We start from the raw sequence: 18409 nt of genomic DNA, 5'->3' as shown, positions 1-18409 counted from the left end.
ATAAAGTAAGCAAGGAGAATGAGGGTGCTAGAAAATAGGGCATCTGCTACCGATCTCCCTTGAAATGTTGCTGGGATTAAAGGTGGGTAGTACTGTCCTGAGTCCTAATATTACTAAATTTAAAAATAGTATTGGCCATTGAATTAAGAATAATTCAAGGTAAAATGTTTGCCACTCCACTTAATCTCCTGTATCTCAAAAAATAAAAATGGTAACTACTAGAAATGTGTGCTGAGTGTTAAATTAATATTCATAGAGGTAAGGGTTGAATAATTTTTGGCAAAATGATGAAACAAATTACAAATATTCTTGTAGAATACTGAATACTGGCATAAGTGGTTGGTTTACTGCCTTGGAAAGCAGGCATAGCTTACTCTAAAAGATAAAGTTCATGATAACAGTTTTCTGGAAAGTCCCCCCTCATTAGACAAAGATTCTTATATGGGCATATTCCCAGCTAAATTAAGAAGCTGAAGCAGGAGGATTGCTTGAGTCTAGGAGTCCGGGACCAATGTGGGAAACATTAAGAGCCCATTTTTTAGAATAAAACAACTGTGGGCATAGGCAAAATTTTTAGTGCGTGCTTGGTTCATGCCTATCTGCAACAGGAAAAGTCTCGTTAGTGTACTATTCTTTGTTTTGTTTGGTTTTTTTTTTTTTTTGAGACAGGGTCTCTTATGTAGTCTTGACTGTCTTGGAACTTACTGTGAACTCAGAGATCCTTCTGTCTCTGCTCCCCAAGTGCTGGGATTAAAGGTGTGGACCATATAATTATTTTATTAAGGAATAAGAAGTTTTGGAAGAAAGTTCTTTTTAGTGTGTGTCTCTGAGTGCTAAGGGGTAGTTTTGATCTTACAATTCTTAATATTGTAATCAGAGAGATGACTGCTGAAATATCCTAGGTAGTTCCAGGACAGGAATTCGTGACTGAAGCCTGTTGCTGACAGAACCATTACAGCCCTCATGTTGGAAATGCAGATGTATCCTTTCTTTTTCCATAAAAATTAAGTTTTGATAGTTTATAGCGTAAGGAAACAAAATACCATTTGTTCTGTTTAGAGAGTCAAGTGAGATGCCATGTAATAGATTTGTAATACTAGCACTGCAGCATTATTCCAGGACTACTATCTGACAAGACTCTGTGACTTGATTAATAAGACTAGAGCTAAAGGGCTGCAGGAATGACTCAGAGTGAAAAGCACTGGCTACTCTTCCAGAAAACCAGGGTTCGGTTCCCAGTACCTGAAGGGGCGAGGTTGATTGGTAATTAAAGATCAGCAAGACTAGCTTAATACAAAAGATACAGCTTTAATAAACAAAAGGAAAACTTACACCAGAGTCCCAACGGTCCCTCCAGAACGCAGGAGCCAAGCGAGGGGAAGCGCACCCGCCAGGTTTATAGGTAAATTTTTGCCTTAGGGCAACACGCCCCACGAACAGAATGTGATTGGCTGTACTCCCCCATCAAGTACCCACGTGGCAACTTTTATTGTCTGTAACTACAGTCTCAGGCACACATGGTACAGACATACATATAGACAAAACACTTTTTTGGGGGGGGGGACAGAGTTTCTCAGTGTTCTGGCTGCCTTGGAACTTGACTTTGTACACTAGGCTGCCTTGAACTCACAGAGAGCCCCCCTACCTCTTCCTGAGTGCTGGGACTAAAGGCTCACCACTACCCAGTTTAAAACATTAAAAACAAACAAACAAACAAAAAAACCCAAACCTCTGACTGATGGAAAGCTGCGTTTCTTTCCTTTTTGATTTTTTTATTTTATGTATATGGGTGTTTTGCCTGCATTTACAGCTGTGTGCCAGACCACATGCTTGCAGTGCTTGAAGAGGGTGTATGATCGATTTCCTGGAACATAGTTACATAGTGAGTCTAGGAATCTAACCCTAGAAGAACAGCCAGTGAATGCTCTTGACTGCTGAGCCTGTTCTCCAGCCTCCTGAAGATACTTTGAAAATTTTCCTTTGAAGCCAGGCAGTGGTGGTGCAGGCCTTTAATTCCAGCACTTGGGAGACAGAGGCAGGTGAATCTTTTGAGCTCAAGGCCAGCCTGGGCTAAAGAGAAACCCTGTCTTAAAAACAACAAAATAATAATAATAGTAATAATAAAATAAAAATTTCCTTTAAATATTTTTATTTTCCTTTTGGAGAGGGAGCAGCATCAGGCCATCAAGCATATGAAGCATTTCCTTTGCCACTGAACTATAGCCCTAACCCTTGTATTGAGTTGTTTGCTTGTTGATTTTTAGACATGTCACTCAGCATCTCAGTCTGTCCTTTAACTCTCGAGTTCCCTAAGTGCTAGTTGTGTTACAAACATGAGCCATCAAAGCACAGCTTATTTGAAATTTTTATTTTTTTTTTAAGATTTATTTTTTTGGGGGCCATCACTGTTGGTACACATCATTAGTCCCAGCAATCAGGAGTCAGAGGCAGGTGGATCCCTGAGTTCTAGGACAGCTACGGTTACACAGAGAAACCCTGTCTTGAACAAAACAAAGGAAAAAAATTATTTTTGGGTCCTGAGTGGCACATTCCTTTAATTCTAACACTTTGGAAGGTAGAGGCAGGTGTTGGATCTCCGTGAGTTTGAGGTCAGCTTGGTCTAGATAGCAAGTTTCCAGAGCAGCTAGGACAACATGGAGAGACCCTGTGTTTGTCTTTCTGCTTGTGGGCTTATGCATATGAGTGTAGGTGCTTAAGAAGGCCAGAGATGTTGGAATCCCTGGAGCTGGAGTTACAATTTTCTGCCACCTGATGTGAGTGCTGGGAACCAGATCAGTTCCAGTCTCTCCAACAACAATAGAGCATTTAATATCCACAGTTTAATAAAGTAACTGCCTTATCAGCCTTTGGGCTTTTTCATTTGTTAAATTTTTAGGAAAATTTAAAACTCAGGCCTACCCAGCTGGTGGTGGCACATGCTTTTAATCCCAGCATTCGGGAGGCAGAGGCAGCCGGATCTCCGAGTTTGAGGCCAACCTGGTGTATACAAGAGCTAGTTAGTTACAAGCCAGACTCCAAAGCTACAGAGAAACCCTGTCTTGAAAAACAAACAAACAAACAAACAAAAAAAAAACCCAAAACTCGGGCCTATAGAAAAATTAGAAATCTAGTGTTATTTTTCTTTAGCTGTTTCTGAGGAATCTGCTGATGTGATTCCATGGCAATCCCTAGTTTTATTTTTTTCCAAAGTAGGGTCTTGTCTTCTGGGCTGGACTCAGGCTTGTCTCTCTAGCAGAGGATGACTTCAAATTCATGTCTTTACCTCCTGAGTGCTGGAATTAAAGGAATATACACCTTGCCTCTTTAGTTCTGATAGTTTAGGCTTTTTTTTCTTTAAAGATTTATTTATTTATTGTGTGTACAGTATTCTCAGTATTCTGTCTGCATGTATGCCTGCAGGCCAGAAGAGGGCCCCAGATCTCATTACAGATGGTTGTGAGCCACCATGTGGTTGCTGGGAATTGAACTCAACCTTTGGAAGAGCAGGCAGTGCTCTTAACTGCTGAGCCATCTCTCCTGCTCCCGGTTTTTTCATATTTCCAAATATTAGATTTAATTTGTTTGCCTTGGACAGGAATGTTTTTGAAGCTCAGTGCTGTATATCTCTGCACCTTAGGTGGCAGATGATTTGTTTAGTTGGCTGCTTTTCATTGCATCCTGTCTGTTGGTATGCTGTCATTTTCCCATTTTATAAATACTTGTTACCTTGTTTGTATTAGCTATCTATTGCCACTTAAGAAAGTGACTGTTTAAAATATACCACACTTCTTCATACAGGAACCTGAGAATGGTTTATAGCTAGGTAGCTCCTGAGTGCTGGGATTAAAGGTATGTTCCATCATGCCCAGCTTTGAAGTTTTAATTACATGTATGTATTCAGTTAGGTGCTTGTGAGTGCAGGGTGGTTAGGGAATTAAGAACTGAACTCAGGTCCTCCTCAAGAGCAATAATATACTCTCTTAACTGCTAAACCATCTCTCCAACCTTCCTACTTTAAGAGGACCTTTTAAATGTCCTGTGTTTAGTCTTCAGCTTTAGATAGTAACAGTTATGCTAAAATATTGATTTTTAAATGCATGTACTCTCTTGTATGCATATAAAGCAATGGATTCTAGACTTTGTTTCAATTTGGGCAATTGTTTATAGTTCTGTCAGCTATTATAAGAGTTCTAGTATCTATCTTCACCATTATGCATTATCAAAAAGCAGATCACAAATCACAAGGACTGTAGGATATCAGTTGACACCTACTAGGAAAACAGTAACTGCTTAGCTATCTTGCTGATCCTGATAGTGATTTATTAGCTGCATTTTATTTAGTAGATGCTACTGCTGGAAAACTGAGAGTACTTATGGAGAAGGAAGAAATAATTGGTAACTTTTTGAAGAATGTATATATGTATATATATATATATATAATGTAGGAGCTGAAAAAAATGACTCAGCAGTTAAGAGCTCTTCCTGCTATTCTAGTCTAGAGGTCCTAGGTTTGTTTCTTAAGTCCCACATGGCAGCTCACAACTGTCTGTAACTCCAGTTCCAGAAGATCTGTAACCCTCTTGACCGCTGTAGGCAAAATACCATTAAGTAAACATATGTACACACATACATATAAAATGTGTTAGATCATTATCTTAACATCTTAATTTTTATCAATCATGTGCTATAAATTTAATTTTGTACTATATATATATTTAAGTTTTAAGATTTTATTATTATTATTAGTTTTTCAAGAAATGATTTCTTTGTAACAGCCCTGGCTGTGCTGGAAACTTGCTTTATAGACCAGACTGGCCTCAAACTCAGAGACTTGCCTGCCTCTGCCTCCTGGATGCTGGGATCAAAAGCATATTAACCACCACTGTCCAGCTATTTTTAAAGTGTGTGTGTGTGTATGTGTGTTGAGATAGGGTTTCTCTGTTTAGTAGCTTTGGCTGTCCTGGAACTCCCTCTGTAGACCAGGCTGGCCATGAACTTAGAGAGATTCATTTGCCTAAACACACCAAAGCTTATGTTAATTACAAATGCTCGGCCAATGGCTCAGGCTTATTACTAGCTAACTCTTAATTTATAAAATTAATTTATAAAATTAACCCATTTCTATTAATCTATGTATTGCTATGTGACTTGCTGCTTTTATCTGTCCTCTAGCATCTCTTGCTTCTTTGGTGGATGTCTGGTATCTCTCTGACTCTGCTCTTTCTCCCTGTATCCTCAATTTGATCGCCCCACCCATACAGTTTGCCTGGCTATTGGCTGATCAATTTTTATTCGCCAGTGAGAGTAATACATATACATAGTGTAAAAAAGGATTGTTCCACAACACTTGAGCACAGAGGTTTTTTTAAAGTTTTAAATTATATTTTATTTAATTTATTGTATGTGGGTGCAAGGAGTTATGCATGTGCCACAAAGTGCACGTGGAAGTTAGAAGGCAACCTGTGGAGGTTTTTTTTTTAAATAGTTATTTATTATGTATACAATATTCTGTTTGTGTATATGCCTGCAGGCCAGAAGAGGGCACCAGACCCCATTACAGATGGTTGTGAGCCTCCATGTGGTTGCTGGGAATTGAACTCAGAACCGTTGGAAGAGCAGGCAATGCTCTTAACCTCTGAGCCATCTCTCCAGTCCCCAACCTGTGGAAGTTTTGTTCTTTCACTGTGTGGATCCAAGGGAGAGAACTTGGGTCGTTAGGCTTGATGGGAAGCATCTTTTGTGCTTAGCCGTCCTGAAGACCTTATACTATATTATAATATTGCTTTGTTGGATTCACTAAAAATAATTCTAATGCTGGATATGGTGACAACACACCTGCAATTCTTGCACTTGAGAAGGGGAGGCAGTAGCGTTTTGTGTGAATGATATATGTGCACCATGTATGTACTTGGTGCCTATGGAGTTCAGAAAAGTGGAGGGATTATTGTGAGCCCTCATATGGATGCATTGTAATATTTTGTTTGTTTTGAGACTGGGTTTCTGTGTAGCCCTGGCTGCCCTGGAATCTCTAGACCAACCTGGCCTCCAATTCAGATTGTCTGCCTTTGCTTTTCAAGTGCTGGAATTAAAGGAGTGCACCACCACTGTGCGTGGCTACATTATATTTTCATGCTTCTGTTATACTACAGAACACCTCTGCTTGCTACCTTTTCTGTATTTGTCCGGAAAATGCTTTTAGAACCCACAAGTGGCACTGTATGGTTTTTAAACATTCCTTGAAGAAGGAAAAAATGAAGATGATAGCAGGCACCTATTATCACTTTTATTTTATTAGTTTAAACCCATGAATTCTGTGTCCAGTTGCCTTCGTAGGAAGGTTGCTTTGGAATTTTTCATGAACCATGTCGCTGTTTGCATAGGTTTGAGCTTCCTTTCGCCAGATTGCTTTAGTCTTGTTGTTTGCCTGCTCAGGAGTCCTTGCGTTGTTATTTGTTTCATTTTGTTTTGTTTTTTGCTTTATGCATATGAACACATCTCTTGCCTAAGTAGAATTCAGTTTCACCTTAGGCATGAATATCTTCAGTTTTTTTTTTTTTTTAAAGATTTGTTATGTGTACAGTATTCTGCCTGCACACCAGGAGAGGGCACCAGATCTCTTTATAGATGGTTGTGATTCACAATATATTTGCTAGGAATTGAACTCAGAACCTCTAGAAGAGCAGCCAGTGCTCTTAACCTTTGAACCATCTCTCCAGCCCCGAATATCTTCAGTTTTAAGAAGCACACTCACAGCTAGTAAAAATGGCCTTGAACCACAACATACTTCATTTCCTAGCATGCCTCTGCAGGTGCCAAGATTGTGGAAATGAAAAATTTTTTTAATGTATTTGAATTTTACCTGCGTGTTAAGTATGTGTACCTTGGTCTGTTGCCCCAGAAGATGAAACAAGAACATTGGATGCCCTACAACTGGGGTTAGAGCCACATGGATGCTGGAATTTGAACCTAGGTTTTCTGCAAGAGCAGCTCAGTGCTCTTAACCTGCTGAGCCAACTCTCCAGCTGTGTGTGTGTGTGTGTGTGTGTGTGAGAGAGAGAGAGAGAGAGACAGAGACAGAGACAGAGATCAGTCTTGTGCCATCACACATGGTTCTGTGAATGGGGATCCAACCCACTGCTTTGTATATGCTAAGCACTACTAAGTGACATCTTCAACCCTTTTAATGTAGTCTAGGCTGTCCTTGAACTCTTCTGATCCTCTCTTTAAAGATTTTTATTTGTCAATGAGTGCTCTGTTTGCTTGTACACCTGCATGCCAGAACAGGGCATCAGATCCCGCTATAAATGGCTGAGCCACATTGTGGTTAGTGAGAATTGAACTCAAGACCTCTGGAAGAGGAGCCAATGCTCTTAACCTCAGAGCCATCTCTCCAGCCATGATCCTCTTTTTTCTAATGTGAGCCACCATATCCGCTTTATTATTTTTGTTTGTTTTGTTTTTATTACAGGGTTTCTCTTTGTAACAATCTTGGCTGTCCTGGAACTTGATCTGTAGACTGGCATCAAACTCACAGAGATCCACCTGCCTCTGCCTCCTGACTGCTGGGATTAAGACATAACCTGCTATTACCTGGCAAAATATTTTTTCTTTTTCTTTTGATTTTTCTAGACAGGGTTTCTCTGTGTAGCGCTGACTATCTTGGCACTCTCTGTTGACCAGGCTGGCCTTTAACTCACAGAGACCCACCTGACTTTGCCTCCCAGAATGCTGGGATTAAAGACCTGTGCCACTATGACTGACTTAATTTGTTTTTAAATATGTGTGTGTGGAGGGGTACACATGGGAATGCAGTTCCCACAAGGCCAGAAGAGAGGGTTCTCCTGGGTATGATTTACAGGGAGTTGTGAGCTGCCAAGTATGGGTACTTGTAACTGAGTTCTTATTCTTAACCACTGAGGCATTTCCTCAGCCTTCCCTCCCTCCCTTCCTTTTTCTTTCTTTCTTTTTTTCTTTTTCTTTTTCTTGAGACAGTCTTGCTATGCATAGCCAGTCTAGTTTTGAACTCATTCCTACCCCCACTTGCCAAACGTTGGTATTATAGACCTGTACCATTACACTTTATAATTTAATAAATTCCAACTTTTACCACTTAATTCTAAAAATTGATTTGGTTTTTTAAGAGTGTGTATATATATATATGTATGTATGTATGTATATGTATGTATGTATATAGTTCAAGTATATGGTTTATTTATTTAATAAATAAGATTATGGGTGTAAGTATTTTGTCTACACGTGTAACTATGTATCATGTGAGTGTCTGGTGTCCAGAGAGGTCAGAAGAGGGCATTGGGTCCCTTGGAACTGGAGTTGTAGTTGTGAGTTTCCATGTGGGTGCTTGGAATTAAAAGCCAAGATTCCCCACAAGAGCAACAAGTAAAGTACTCTTTAACTGCTGAGCCCTCTCTCTAGCTTCTCAGCTATATGTTACACAGATGTTTAACTGGGCAGTTCCCATGGATGGACTTCAGTGTGCAAAAAGCTAGAGATCAGATTCCTTCCTATTTGTTATGGTTTATAGACAATATATAACCACAGAAAAATTTGGGCTATACTTAGCTATAAACTTGAGTTTTCCATAATACTTAACAATAAACAAGTGGAAAGAGAGTAAGGGGTAATATATTAAAAGTTGTAAAGCTGTTCATCATGCCACAGACCTGTAATCTTAACATATTGGAAGCTGAGGCAGGAGGATAAAAAGCCTTAAAAAGAAAATCCTGTTATTCATAATAATACTTAAGAATCTGGAATACTTACTGTTAAATTAGTCTAGATGCAGACAGACCGTGATATGAACTTACTTGAATATGGAACCTAAAAATTCAGACTCAACTCATTTAAGTAGAGTAGAATGGGGGTCTCCAAGGGGTCTGAGGGTGGAGAAAAGTTGGTCAAAGTTTTTTGTTGTTTTGTTTAAGATCTTAGAAAATTTATTTTTAGTTTATGAGTGTATGTCTGTGCACCATGTGTGTGCAAGTGTCCAGGGAAGGCTAGAAGAGGGTATTGGAGCTGGATTTACAGATATTTGTAAGCTGCTGTGTGGACGCTGGGAATTGAGCCTCGGTCCTGGAAGAGGAGCTAGTGTTCCTATCCACTGAGCCCCTGGCCAGGAATAAATATAAATCTGTTGAGGCTGGAGAGATGGTTCAGTGGGTAAAGGTGCTTGCCATTCAAATCTAGTGAGATGCAAGTTTGATTGCTGGAACCCATGTGAGAGTGAAAGGAAGTAACGACTCCATGGAGTTGTTGTCAGGCTTTTACCTGTATGCTACAGTTGACATGCACGCGTGCACACACCCATACACATTATGCCCCTGCACATGTATCATCATCATCATAATAATATAGTTTTATAGTTTTTAAAACGTTCTTTAATAATGTTTTCTTATATTTTGTGTTATGGGAGCATTAATGTTATAATGTATTGTTGAAAATTGCTAGAGTAGTTTTTAAGTATTCTTGTTATAAAACAATAGATGTTAGATGATACTTAATATATTAATTAGGCAGTGAGCCATTTCAGTGTATGTATTTAAGCTTTTCATGCTGTGTATCATATACATATATACATAATATAAATCAGTAAAATAAGGTGTATGTATATGTACACACACACACACACACACACACACACACACACACACACACTTGGGCTTGTGTACTTTGCTATTTCCACGTTACAGTTCCAGCCCTGACAAAGTTCTAAGGCTTTGCTCTTTCTCTTTCCTCCTCTCTTCTCTTTTACCTTCTCTTTTACCTCCCTCCTTCCTTCCCTCTCTTGCTTACCTGCCTGGAGCTCCCTATTCTCTTTATAGTAGATGAGCTTGTACTTCTGATCCTCTTGAATTCTAGGATTGATCACAGTTTTGCACTGTGTCTGGTTTATGAAGTGTTAGAGATGGAACCCACAGTTCTGTATGTACTAGGCCAGCACTTTACCACCTAATATATATCCCAACTCCTGTTACATTTCTTTGAAACAAGGTGTTTTGTTCATGGTTTACTTTTTATGTATTCAATGTTCTGCCTGCACACGTTCCTGCAGGCCAGAAGAGGGCACCAGATCTCATTACAGATGGTTGTGAGCCACCATGTGGTTGCTGAGAGTTGAACTAAAGACCTTTAAAAGATCAGCCAGTGCTCTTAACCTCTGAGCCATTTCTCCAGCCCTGGTTTAGGTTTTTCATGATAGGATTTGTAGCCCTGGCTGTTCTGGAACTCAGTCTGTAGACCAGAACTGGCCTCAAACTCAGAGGTCTACCTGCCTCTACTTCCTGAGAGGTGGGATTAAAGGCATGCACCACCATGACCAGCTAATTTTTGTGTTTTTTGAGACAGGGTTTCTTCTCTCTATGTAGTCTTGATTGTCCTGGCACTTTTGTAGACCATGCCAGCCTAGAACTCAAAAGAGATCCTTCTATCCCTGCCTTTTGAGTGCTAGGATTAGAGGTATGAACTGTGCCTGGCTCGTGACCCAGATGTGATCCTTGGAACCACATGGTAGGAAAGAAGCAACTTCTGTAAGTTGTCTGTTAACCCCATGTACACTGGTGCAGATACTGTACACATGTGTGCACACACAGAGGATACAGTATTTTCTAATTATCTGAATCTTTGGGGGGGGTTGTTTTTGTTTTTTGTTTTAGTTCAGTTTGTTTTTTTCCGAAACGGTTTCTCTGTGTAAACAGTTCTGGCTATCCTGGAACTCGCTTTATAGGCCAGGCTGGCTTCGAACTCACTGAGATCCTCCTGCCTCTGCCCCCCAAGTGCTGGGATTAAAGGTGTGCGCCACCACTGCTTGGCATTATTTGATTCTTAAATCAATGGCTTTATTATACTTTATAAATTTCTACTTCAGTCATGATGTAGGTATGAAAACTCATCTCAAGAGGCCAAGTAAATCAATCTTTAAAGCTTCTTAAGAGCATAATATTGAGAACATTATGTATGAAGATTTAGAAAACCTTTATTTTGCTGTTGCCTTTAAAGACGTAGAGAATATCTTTTTAATAAACTTAGAAAATGGTGACTTTGTAAGTAAATTTTATAATAATGGAAACATCTGCTTAATTAATGGCAAACAGTTTATTGTGTGAAGCATTTAAATTGGTAAGAAAATACTTTGAAGGGCAGAGTACTTCTAATTAATTTAAAGGGTTACTTTGGGTAATGCTAAAAAATGCTTTATTATAACCTTGGAGTCTCAGTGACAGCAGATGATCAGAGATGCAGGACATCTAAGCCTGTGGCCTTCTGGAGGCTTTGACCCAAATTTATTTATTTATAGAAGCTCATTTTAGACACAAACACATACATACATGCACAATACACACGAAAAACAAGGTTATTTACCAAAGCATCACAAGTAGAGTAAAATAATTTCAGTTCGTCAGCTAAAGGGCTCAGTAGTAGTTTATGTAGAGTACCCAAGTGAACAATGATAGGAAAAATAATACATGGGAACATACTAAAGTATTTTGAACAGAAATGGTAGAATAATAAGGTGGTGTATTCTTGTAGTACTTAGAAGGCTGTGGCAGGAGGATCAGGACTTCAGTGCCAGTCTTGGTTACATAAGTTTGAGAACAGTTTAAGTAAGCTATGTGTGACCTCACCCTGCTCCAGTCTAAATATGTTTTTTTCATAATTTAAGAATGTTAGATTTAAACCAGGATGTGCTGACACATGCCTTTAATCCTAGCACTTGGGAGACAAAGGCGGGCTCTCTCTGAGTTCAAGGTGAGTTTCAGGATAGCCAGGGCTACACAGAGAAACCCTGTCTTGAGAAGTGTGCGTGCGTGTGCGCGCACGCACACACACACACACACATATACACACACACACCCAAAAAAAAGTTAGATTTGGGGTTGGAGAGGTGGCTCAGCAGATAAGAATACTGACTCTTCTCTCAGCAGGCTTCAATTCCCAACACCCACATTGTAGCTCATAACTGCAAGTTCAGTTCCAGGTGCTCCAGCACCCTCTTCCGGTCTCTGCAGGCACTTAATTCACAAATGGTGTGCATACATATACAGACAAAACCCACACACAAAATAAAAATGTACAACTTTTTAATGTTGGATTTTACTATTTTTTACTGTTGTACTTTTAAAATATGTTCTAAAATTAGTTCTTCCTAACAGCTTTTTGATCTCTTAAAACCAAGCCAAAGATTGTAGTTAACAGTTGCTGAGTGTATGCCAGACTGTAAGTTAGATCTGCATCACTACAAAAGAAAACATGAAAAACAAGCTGAGGAGAAAGAAAAGAGAATAATTTCTTTCATATAGTTTTCCAAATATCACTATTCATTTCCAGGTTCCAAGTTTGTGTTAAAATAGCTAAAAAGCTGACATGTGACTATGGAGCCAATACTATAGATAAATCAGTCTCAGTAAGCCTTTATAGTATATTCTCTTTGGAAGTTCTGTAGATTGACACTAGGACTAACATGATATATAGTTACTTTACCATTGACCTGTATCTCTAGTTCTTAGTGGTTTGTGGTTTTTGTTTTTGTTTTATTGTGTTGTTTTTTTGCTTTCATGGAGGTACTCAGACCAGCCTTGAACTTCGTCATAATTCAGGCAGCCTTAATATTGCACTTTCTTCCAGTAGCCGATATATATACCTGCCCCATCTGACTAGAGTGTACCACATCCTTTTAAGGGTTTTCTGTTTGGCACACTGGTGCTATGACATCAGCTGAAAACATGTCAGCATTTGTTGAGGTGGTCTAGAGTAGTTTCAGAGCCACCCTCCCCCCTTTTATGAGTTTTAAGAGCTGCTCTAACAGTTTTGTGATATAAAAATTGTCATTGAGGTGGGCATAGTGGCACACAGCTTTAATCCTAGCTAAAGAGGAAGCAGAGATAGGTGGCTCGCTTAGTTCAAGGCCAGTCTAATCTACAAAGGAAGTTCCAGACCAGCTAAGCTAAGGGTGAAACCCTGTCTTTAAAAAAAAGTCTGAGACAGGTGGATCACAAATTTAATGAAGCCAGGCTTGGACAACAGAAGGAGATTTCATTTCAAAAAGGGATAGAGGGAGAAAAGATAAAAGAAAAATAGTGACTTTTCTTTAAAATAGGTTAGGGTGGTAGCATTCAGAGGGTGAAGCAGGAGGATTGCCATAAATTCAAGGTTAACCTGGACTAAGCAATAAAACAGTTTTGGGGAGCTGGTGGTGTGCCTTCCTCTAGTCCCAGCATGGAAAATGCTGACATGAGAGTATTGGAGCCCAGGCTAGCACTACCATCTGAACAATATAGACTCCTTTTCAAAACACAAAAAATAGGGTCTGCTACATGGTTCAGCTTGCCTTATAATCCTGATGGCCTGAGTTCAGTCCCCATAACCCATGTAAAATGCCACATGTGGTAGCATGCATCTGTAATCCCAGCATCCTTCCTGTGAGATGGGAGGCAGAGACAGAATTACCTGAAAGTTCATGGTCCACAGAGCCTGAAGTATACAGTGTGGCACAAACAACAAAAGTGGTTGAGAACTGATTCCTCAAAGTTGTCCTCTGCTGTACACACACATAAAATAAAACAACAAAAACATTGTTTTGGGCTTTAACTTTTTTGTTTTGTTTTTAAAGGAGAAAAATATCTTAGTGAAATTGAGAGATGATGCTTATAACCATTTGTGTAAGAAAATTATATAAGACTGAACCAAGAGTCTGATTTTTTGTTGTTTTTTAAAAATATTTATTTATTATATATACAATATTCTGTCTGTGTGTATGCCTGCAGGTCAGAAGAGGGCACCAGACCTCATTACAGATGGTTGTGTTCCACCATGTGGTTGCTGGAAATTGAACTCAGGACCTTTGGAAGAGCGGGCAATGCTCTTAACCTCTGAGCCATCTCTCCAGCCCCTTGTTTTTGTTTTTCAAGACAGGGTTTCTCAGTATCTATTGAGCCAGTCCTGGAACTCGCTTGCTCTGTACACCATGCTGGCCTTGAACTCAGAAATCCGCCTGCTTCTGCCTCCTGAGTTCTGGGGTTAAAGGTGTGCGTCACCACCACCCAGCAACTATGACAACTTGAGGATGAAGCAGAAGTAGGTGGCCAGCACAATTAGATTACATTTATAATTCGCTCAAGTGACTGGAGAGATCAGTCATCCATTAAGAGCATTTGCTGGTCTTTTAGAGGACCAGAACTCTGTTCTAGCATTCACATGCCATCCATGCCCACAGCCATCCAAGCCATCCATCCATTCTAGGGGATCTAGCATCTGACAGTTTCTGATGTAATACATACATGCAGGCAAAACACTTGTAAGATACAATAAATACCTTTAGAAAGAAAAGAAAAACATAAAACTAGCTTTGCAGGGTATAATAGTGCATACCTAATCCCAGTGTTGGAAAGACAGAGGAAGGTGTGTCTTTGAAGGCCAACAGGGTTATATAGTGAGCCACCCTTCCAAAAAACTGACTGAAGAGACGAATAATCATAAAAGCTTCGCTAGTGAGGCAGAGAGCATTGTTAATAAGGTAAGTTTAGAAACTATGTAGTTATATTTCTTCTCTTTGTTTTTTCTTAAGGAATTGAATGACCTGGCCCGAGATCCTCCAGCACAGTGTTCAGCAGGTCCTGTTGGAGATGATAGTAAGTATCTGAATGGAGCTGCAGCATAACAAGACTTTCTCTTTATTTTGGGGGTAGGGGTGTGTGTATGAGAGTGTGAGAGTATCAGTTTAAGCATCACAGTTTTGCATGTGGAGGTCAGTGGACAACTTGTAGTTTGTTCTTTTCTTCCACTATGTGAGTCCCAGGATTGAACCCCGGTGGTCAAGTTTGGCTTCAGGCACTTCAGCTGCTGAGTCAGCCCTCTTACTGTTATATGTTAAGAGGTCATTTGCTATAGGAGGGAAAGGGGAGTTTTAACTCATAGTTTCCTGTGACAGAATATGTTTTGGTGTTGTTTTGCTTGTTTGTTTTGGTTTTGTGTGGTTTTGTTTGTTTGTTGTTTTTTTATATGGGTTTTCTCTGTATAGACCAGGCTGGCCACAAACTCAGACATGTACCTGCCTGCCTCTGCCTCCTGAGTGCCGGGACTAAAGGCATTTACCACTATACTTGAACAGAACTTGTTTTAAGTATACCTAATCATCTTATTATATTTTGAGCTTCTTCTGGCAACGTTATCTTTGTGGTTGCTCTGGTCTCTTTCTACCTGTTCTTTCTTTTGGATATTTTCCTGGGATAAAAGAGCTGTTAACCTACACTTGGCTATTTTGCTCTCTAAGAAAATCATTGTATTTGTTTGTATTTAACTATATTCTACTGGATTATATGTATGAAGGCAGATATATTTATTAAATTGTTTACAGTACTGTGGGTTGAATCCAGGGCCTTGTGTATGCTTGTGTATTACTGAGAAACATTCCTAGCTAGAGTAAGTTAAAATGTGTTTGTTTGTTTATTATGTGTTGGGGGGAGTTTCTCCTACCCTATGAGTCTTGGGGAGTTAACTTAGAATGTCAGGATTCAGCAAATGTCTTTACCTGCTTATTGGCCCTACTAACATTTTAATACTAGTTTAATACAGAAATACTAAATTTAATATTAAAAACAAAAAAAGTAGACTCATTGTCATGCAATCCTCTTGTCCCAACCTCCCCAATGCTAGGATTCATTGTGTGAGTGTTTTTGTTTTTTGAGACAGGATTTCTCTGTGTAGCTCTGGCTGTCCTAGAACTCCAGACCAGGCTGGCCTCAAATTCACAGAGATCTGGCTGCCTCTGCCTGTCAGGTGATAGGATTAAAGGTGTGAGATGGCTCAGGTGTGAGTCTTTAAACCCAGATGATTTGGAATGTTTTCTTTTGGTCCAACCTCCCCCCTCCCTTATTCCCCCCCTTTTTTTCTTTTTTTCTCACTGTTTTTCTGCCTAGTCTGGAACGGTATAGACCAGCTTGTCTTGAGTTCAGAGATATGTTTGTTTTAGCCTTTGAGTGCTAGGATTAGCCTGGTAGGAAGTGTTTTAAGCATGTGAAAATAATTGATTTTTGCTTTGCTGCTATTGTAGCTTGCATTATTACATTTATCTTTGAGCAAAAATTGCTGTCCTGTAAAGTTAGGTACCCTCAAAGGGTAAATAATTTTTCAAAGTAGACTATTTAGACTTCATTTATTTTAACAAAAAAAGGAAGCAGCCTGATGATGGTGACTCATGCCTTTAATCCCAGAACTCAGGAGGCAGGGGCATGAGGATCTCTTGAGTTCGAGGACAGCCAGGGGTACACAGAGAAACCTTGTCTTGAAAAATCCAAGAAAACACCTTAATATGCTACAAATGATAGCACTGAGAAAGAGTTAATACACACTGAATATTGTGGTGGCATGTCTGTAATCCCAGAACCTGGGAAGTGTGGGCAAGAAAATTAGGAGCCCAAGGCCAGTTTGTGCTATACAGTGAGACCTTGTCTCAAGAAACAAAACTATGAGATGCCACCAAAGTTACCAAACGGGGAAAAAAGGCTGGATGATGGCTCAGCTTGCTGCTTTTCTAGAAGACCTGAGTTCAGATCCAAGTACCCAGGGATAGCTCAAATCAACCTGTAACTCTAGTTCTAACACCCTACTCTGGCCTCCCAAGCATCTGCATGTCACACACACAGAAACATAAAATTATTTTTTAAAAAGTTTCTTAAAAAAAAAAAGCCAGCTGTGGACCCACATAGTCTCAATAATTGAGAGGCAGCAGTTACAGTGTGAGACACCCACTCCTGTTTTTTTGTTTGGTTGTTTTTTGTTTTGGTGTTTCAAGAGAGAATTTCTCTCTAGGCCTGACTGGCCTGGAACTCAGATCTCCCATCTCTTCCTCTCAAGTGCTGGGACTAAAGGTATATGCCATCACAGCCCCAGCTAGTGAGACCCTATTTAAGAGAGGAACATGGTAGAAACTCGGTGTGGTGGAATAGGTTTATAATCCTAGTACTTGAGAAATTGAATGAGAGGATCTCAAACAATCTCTGAGTTCCAGGACAATCAGAAAGAACTGTTACACAAAGAAACTCAGTCTGAAAAAAGATACTGAAGCAACGTAGGCTAAGTACAACAAAATGATTAAGATAGGGTAGGAACTGGAGAGATGGTTCAGTCGGAGCATTTACTATGCAAACCTATGAACCCATGTAACCCATGTAACCAGTCAGATGTAGTCTCACCTGGCTGGGCTTATAGATAGCTATAGCCTCCATCTTTATGGAAAGCTGAGACAAGGTAGCTGGATCTTACTGGCTTGCCATTCTAACTGAAAAACATAAGCTACGGGTTTAGGAAGAGAGAATACATTAAAACAAGGCAGAGAGCTGGGCGGTGGTGGCACTTGTTTTTAATCCCAGCACTATGGAGGCAGAGACAGGTGAGTCTCTGTGAGTTTGAAGCCAACCTGGTCTACAAAACAAGTTGCAGGACAGCCAAGACAGTTAAACAGAGAAACTCTGTCTCGAAAAACCAAGGGGAAAAAAAACAAGGCAGAGAATGATAAAAAGAGAACACTTGATATAATCCTCTGGCCTATACCCAGCACTCAAACACACATACTTAAGAGAGGGGGCAGTAGGAAGAGAGAGATTTGTCAGTTGTTTGTGTTTTGTGTTTTATTTTTTTGTTTTGGTTTGGTTTTGGGTTTTTTGTTTATGAAACTGTCCGTTATGTAACCCTGGCTTGGCAGGTACTCATTGTATAGATCAGGCTGTCTTTGAACTCCCAGAGATTCACTATTCTCTGCCACCGAAGTGTTAGGATCAAAGATGTGCATCACTACGTCCAGTGCTTTTGATTCAAATTTTAATGCTCTGTTTTTTTCCCCTTGAAGTAAGCTGAAGATATTTAATCTACTTTATTTTGTTATGAACTTGGTAAAGTGACCCTCTTGGGATCTGTGTGTGTTCAGACATAGGTCTCTGAAGATTTAATTGCAAACTAACAAATGTTTCTTACTATCTGTTTTAACTGCAAGCCTTCATCTGTAGTGCTAAAAAGAAATTATTGAGCTGTGAAGATCACCTTTAAAAGCTTATCCAACAGATTGTAGCTTTCAGTTTCTGTAATTTGATTTGACAGCATCAAACCAAAATTGTAATAGTAGTCACTTTTTTGTTTTTTATTGTCCAAGTTGTTTAGGGGTGGGTATGTAGCCCAGTCATAGAGTACTTGTCTAATATGCATGAGGCCATGGTTCAGTACCACCAAAGAGAAACCCTTGTTTTGTTTTGATATCATTTGACTCATGGTTAGATACTATATTGCTGTTGTTTCTCCTCATTCATATTTACTACCTAAAGAGAACCAAGAGTATAAAAGAAGGAAACCTGTTAGTGATTCCAATAGGTATTCCTACTGCTGTTGCTGTAAAGGTTCTTGAGAA

At 39.6% G+C, this 18409-nt stretch overlaps 1 protein-coding gene across 1 annotated transcript in view; it reads left to right on the top strand.

Annotated features, from left to right (window-relative positions):
* Positions 1-18409, top strand: part of Ube2d2 (ubiquitin conjugating enzyme E2 D2) — a 36325-nt gene that overhangs the window by 5391 nt on the left and 12525 nt on the right. Inside the window, exon 2 of the mRNA XM_087896154.1 lies at positions 14579-14642. Within this exon, the coding sequence (XP_087752280.1) occupies positions 14579-14642 (64 nt within the window). The remainder of the gene's footprint in view (positions 1-14578; positions 14643-18409) is intronic.

The sequence above is a fragment of the Myodes glareolus genome, chromosome 13, assembly GCF_982192425.1.
Source record: "Myodes glareolus chromosome 13, mMyoGla1.1, whole genome shotgun sequence".
In the NCBI taxonomy this organism is placed as follows: Eukaryota; Metazoa; Chordata; class Mammalia; order Rodentia; family Cricetidae; genus Myodes; species Myodes glareolus.
The sequence above is the reverse complement of the archived record's forward strand: the minus strand, read 5'-3'. Positions and strand labels throughout refer to the sequence as shown.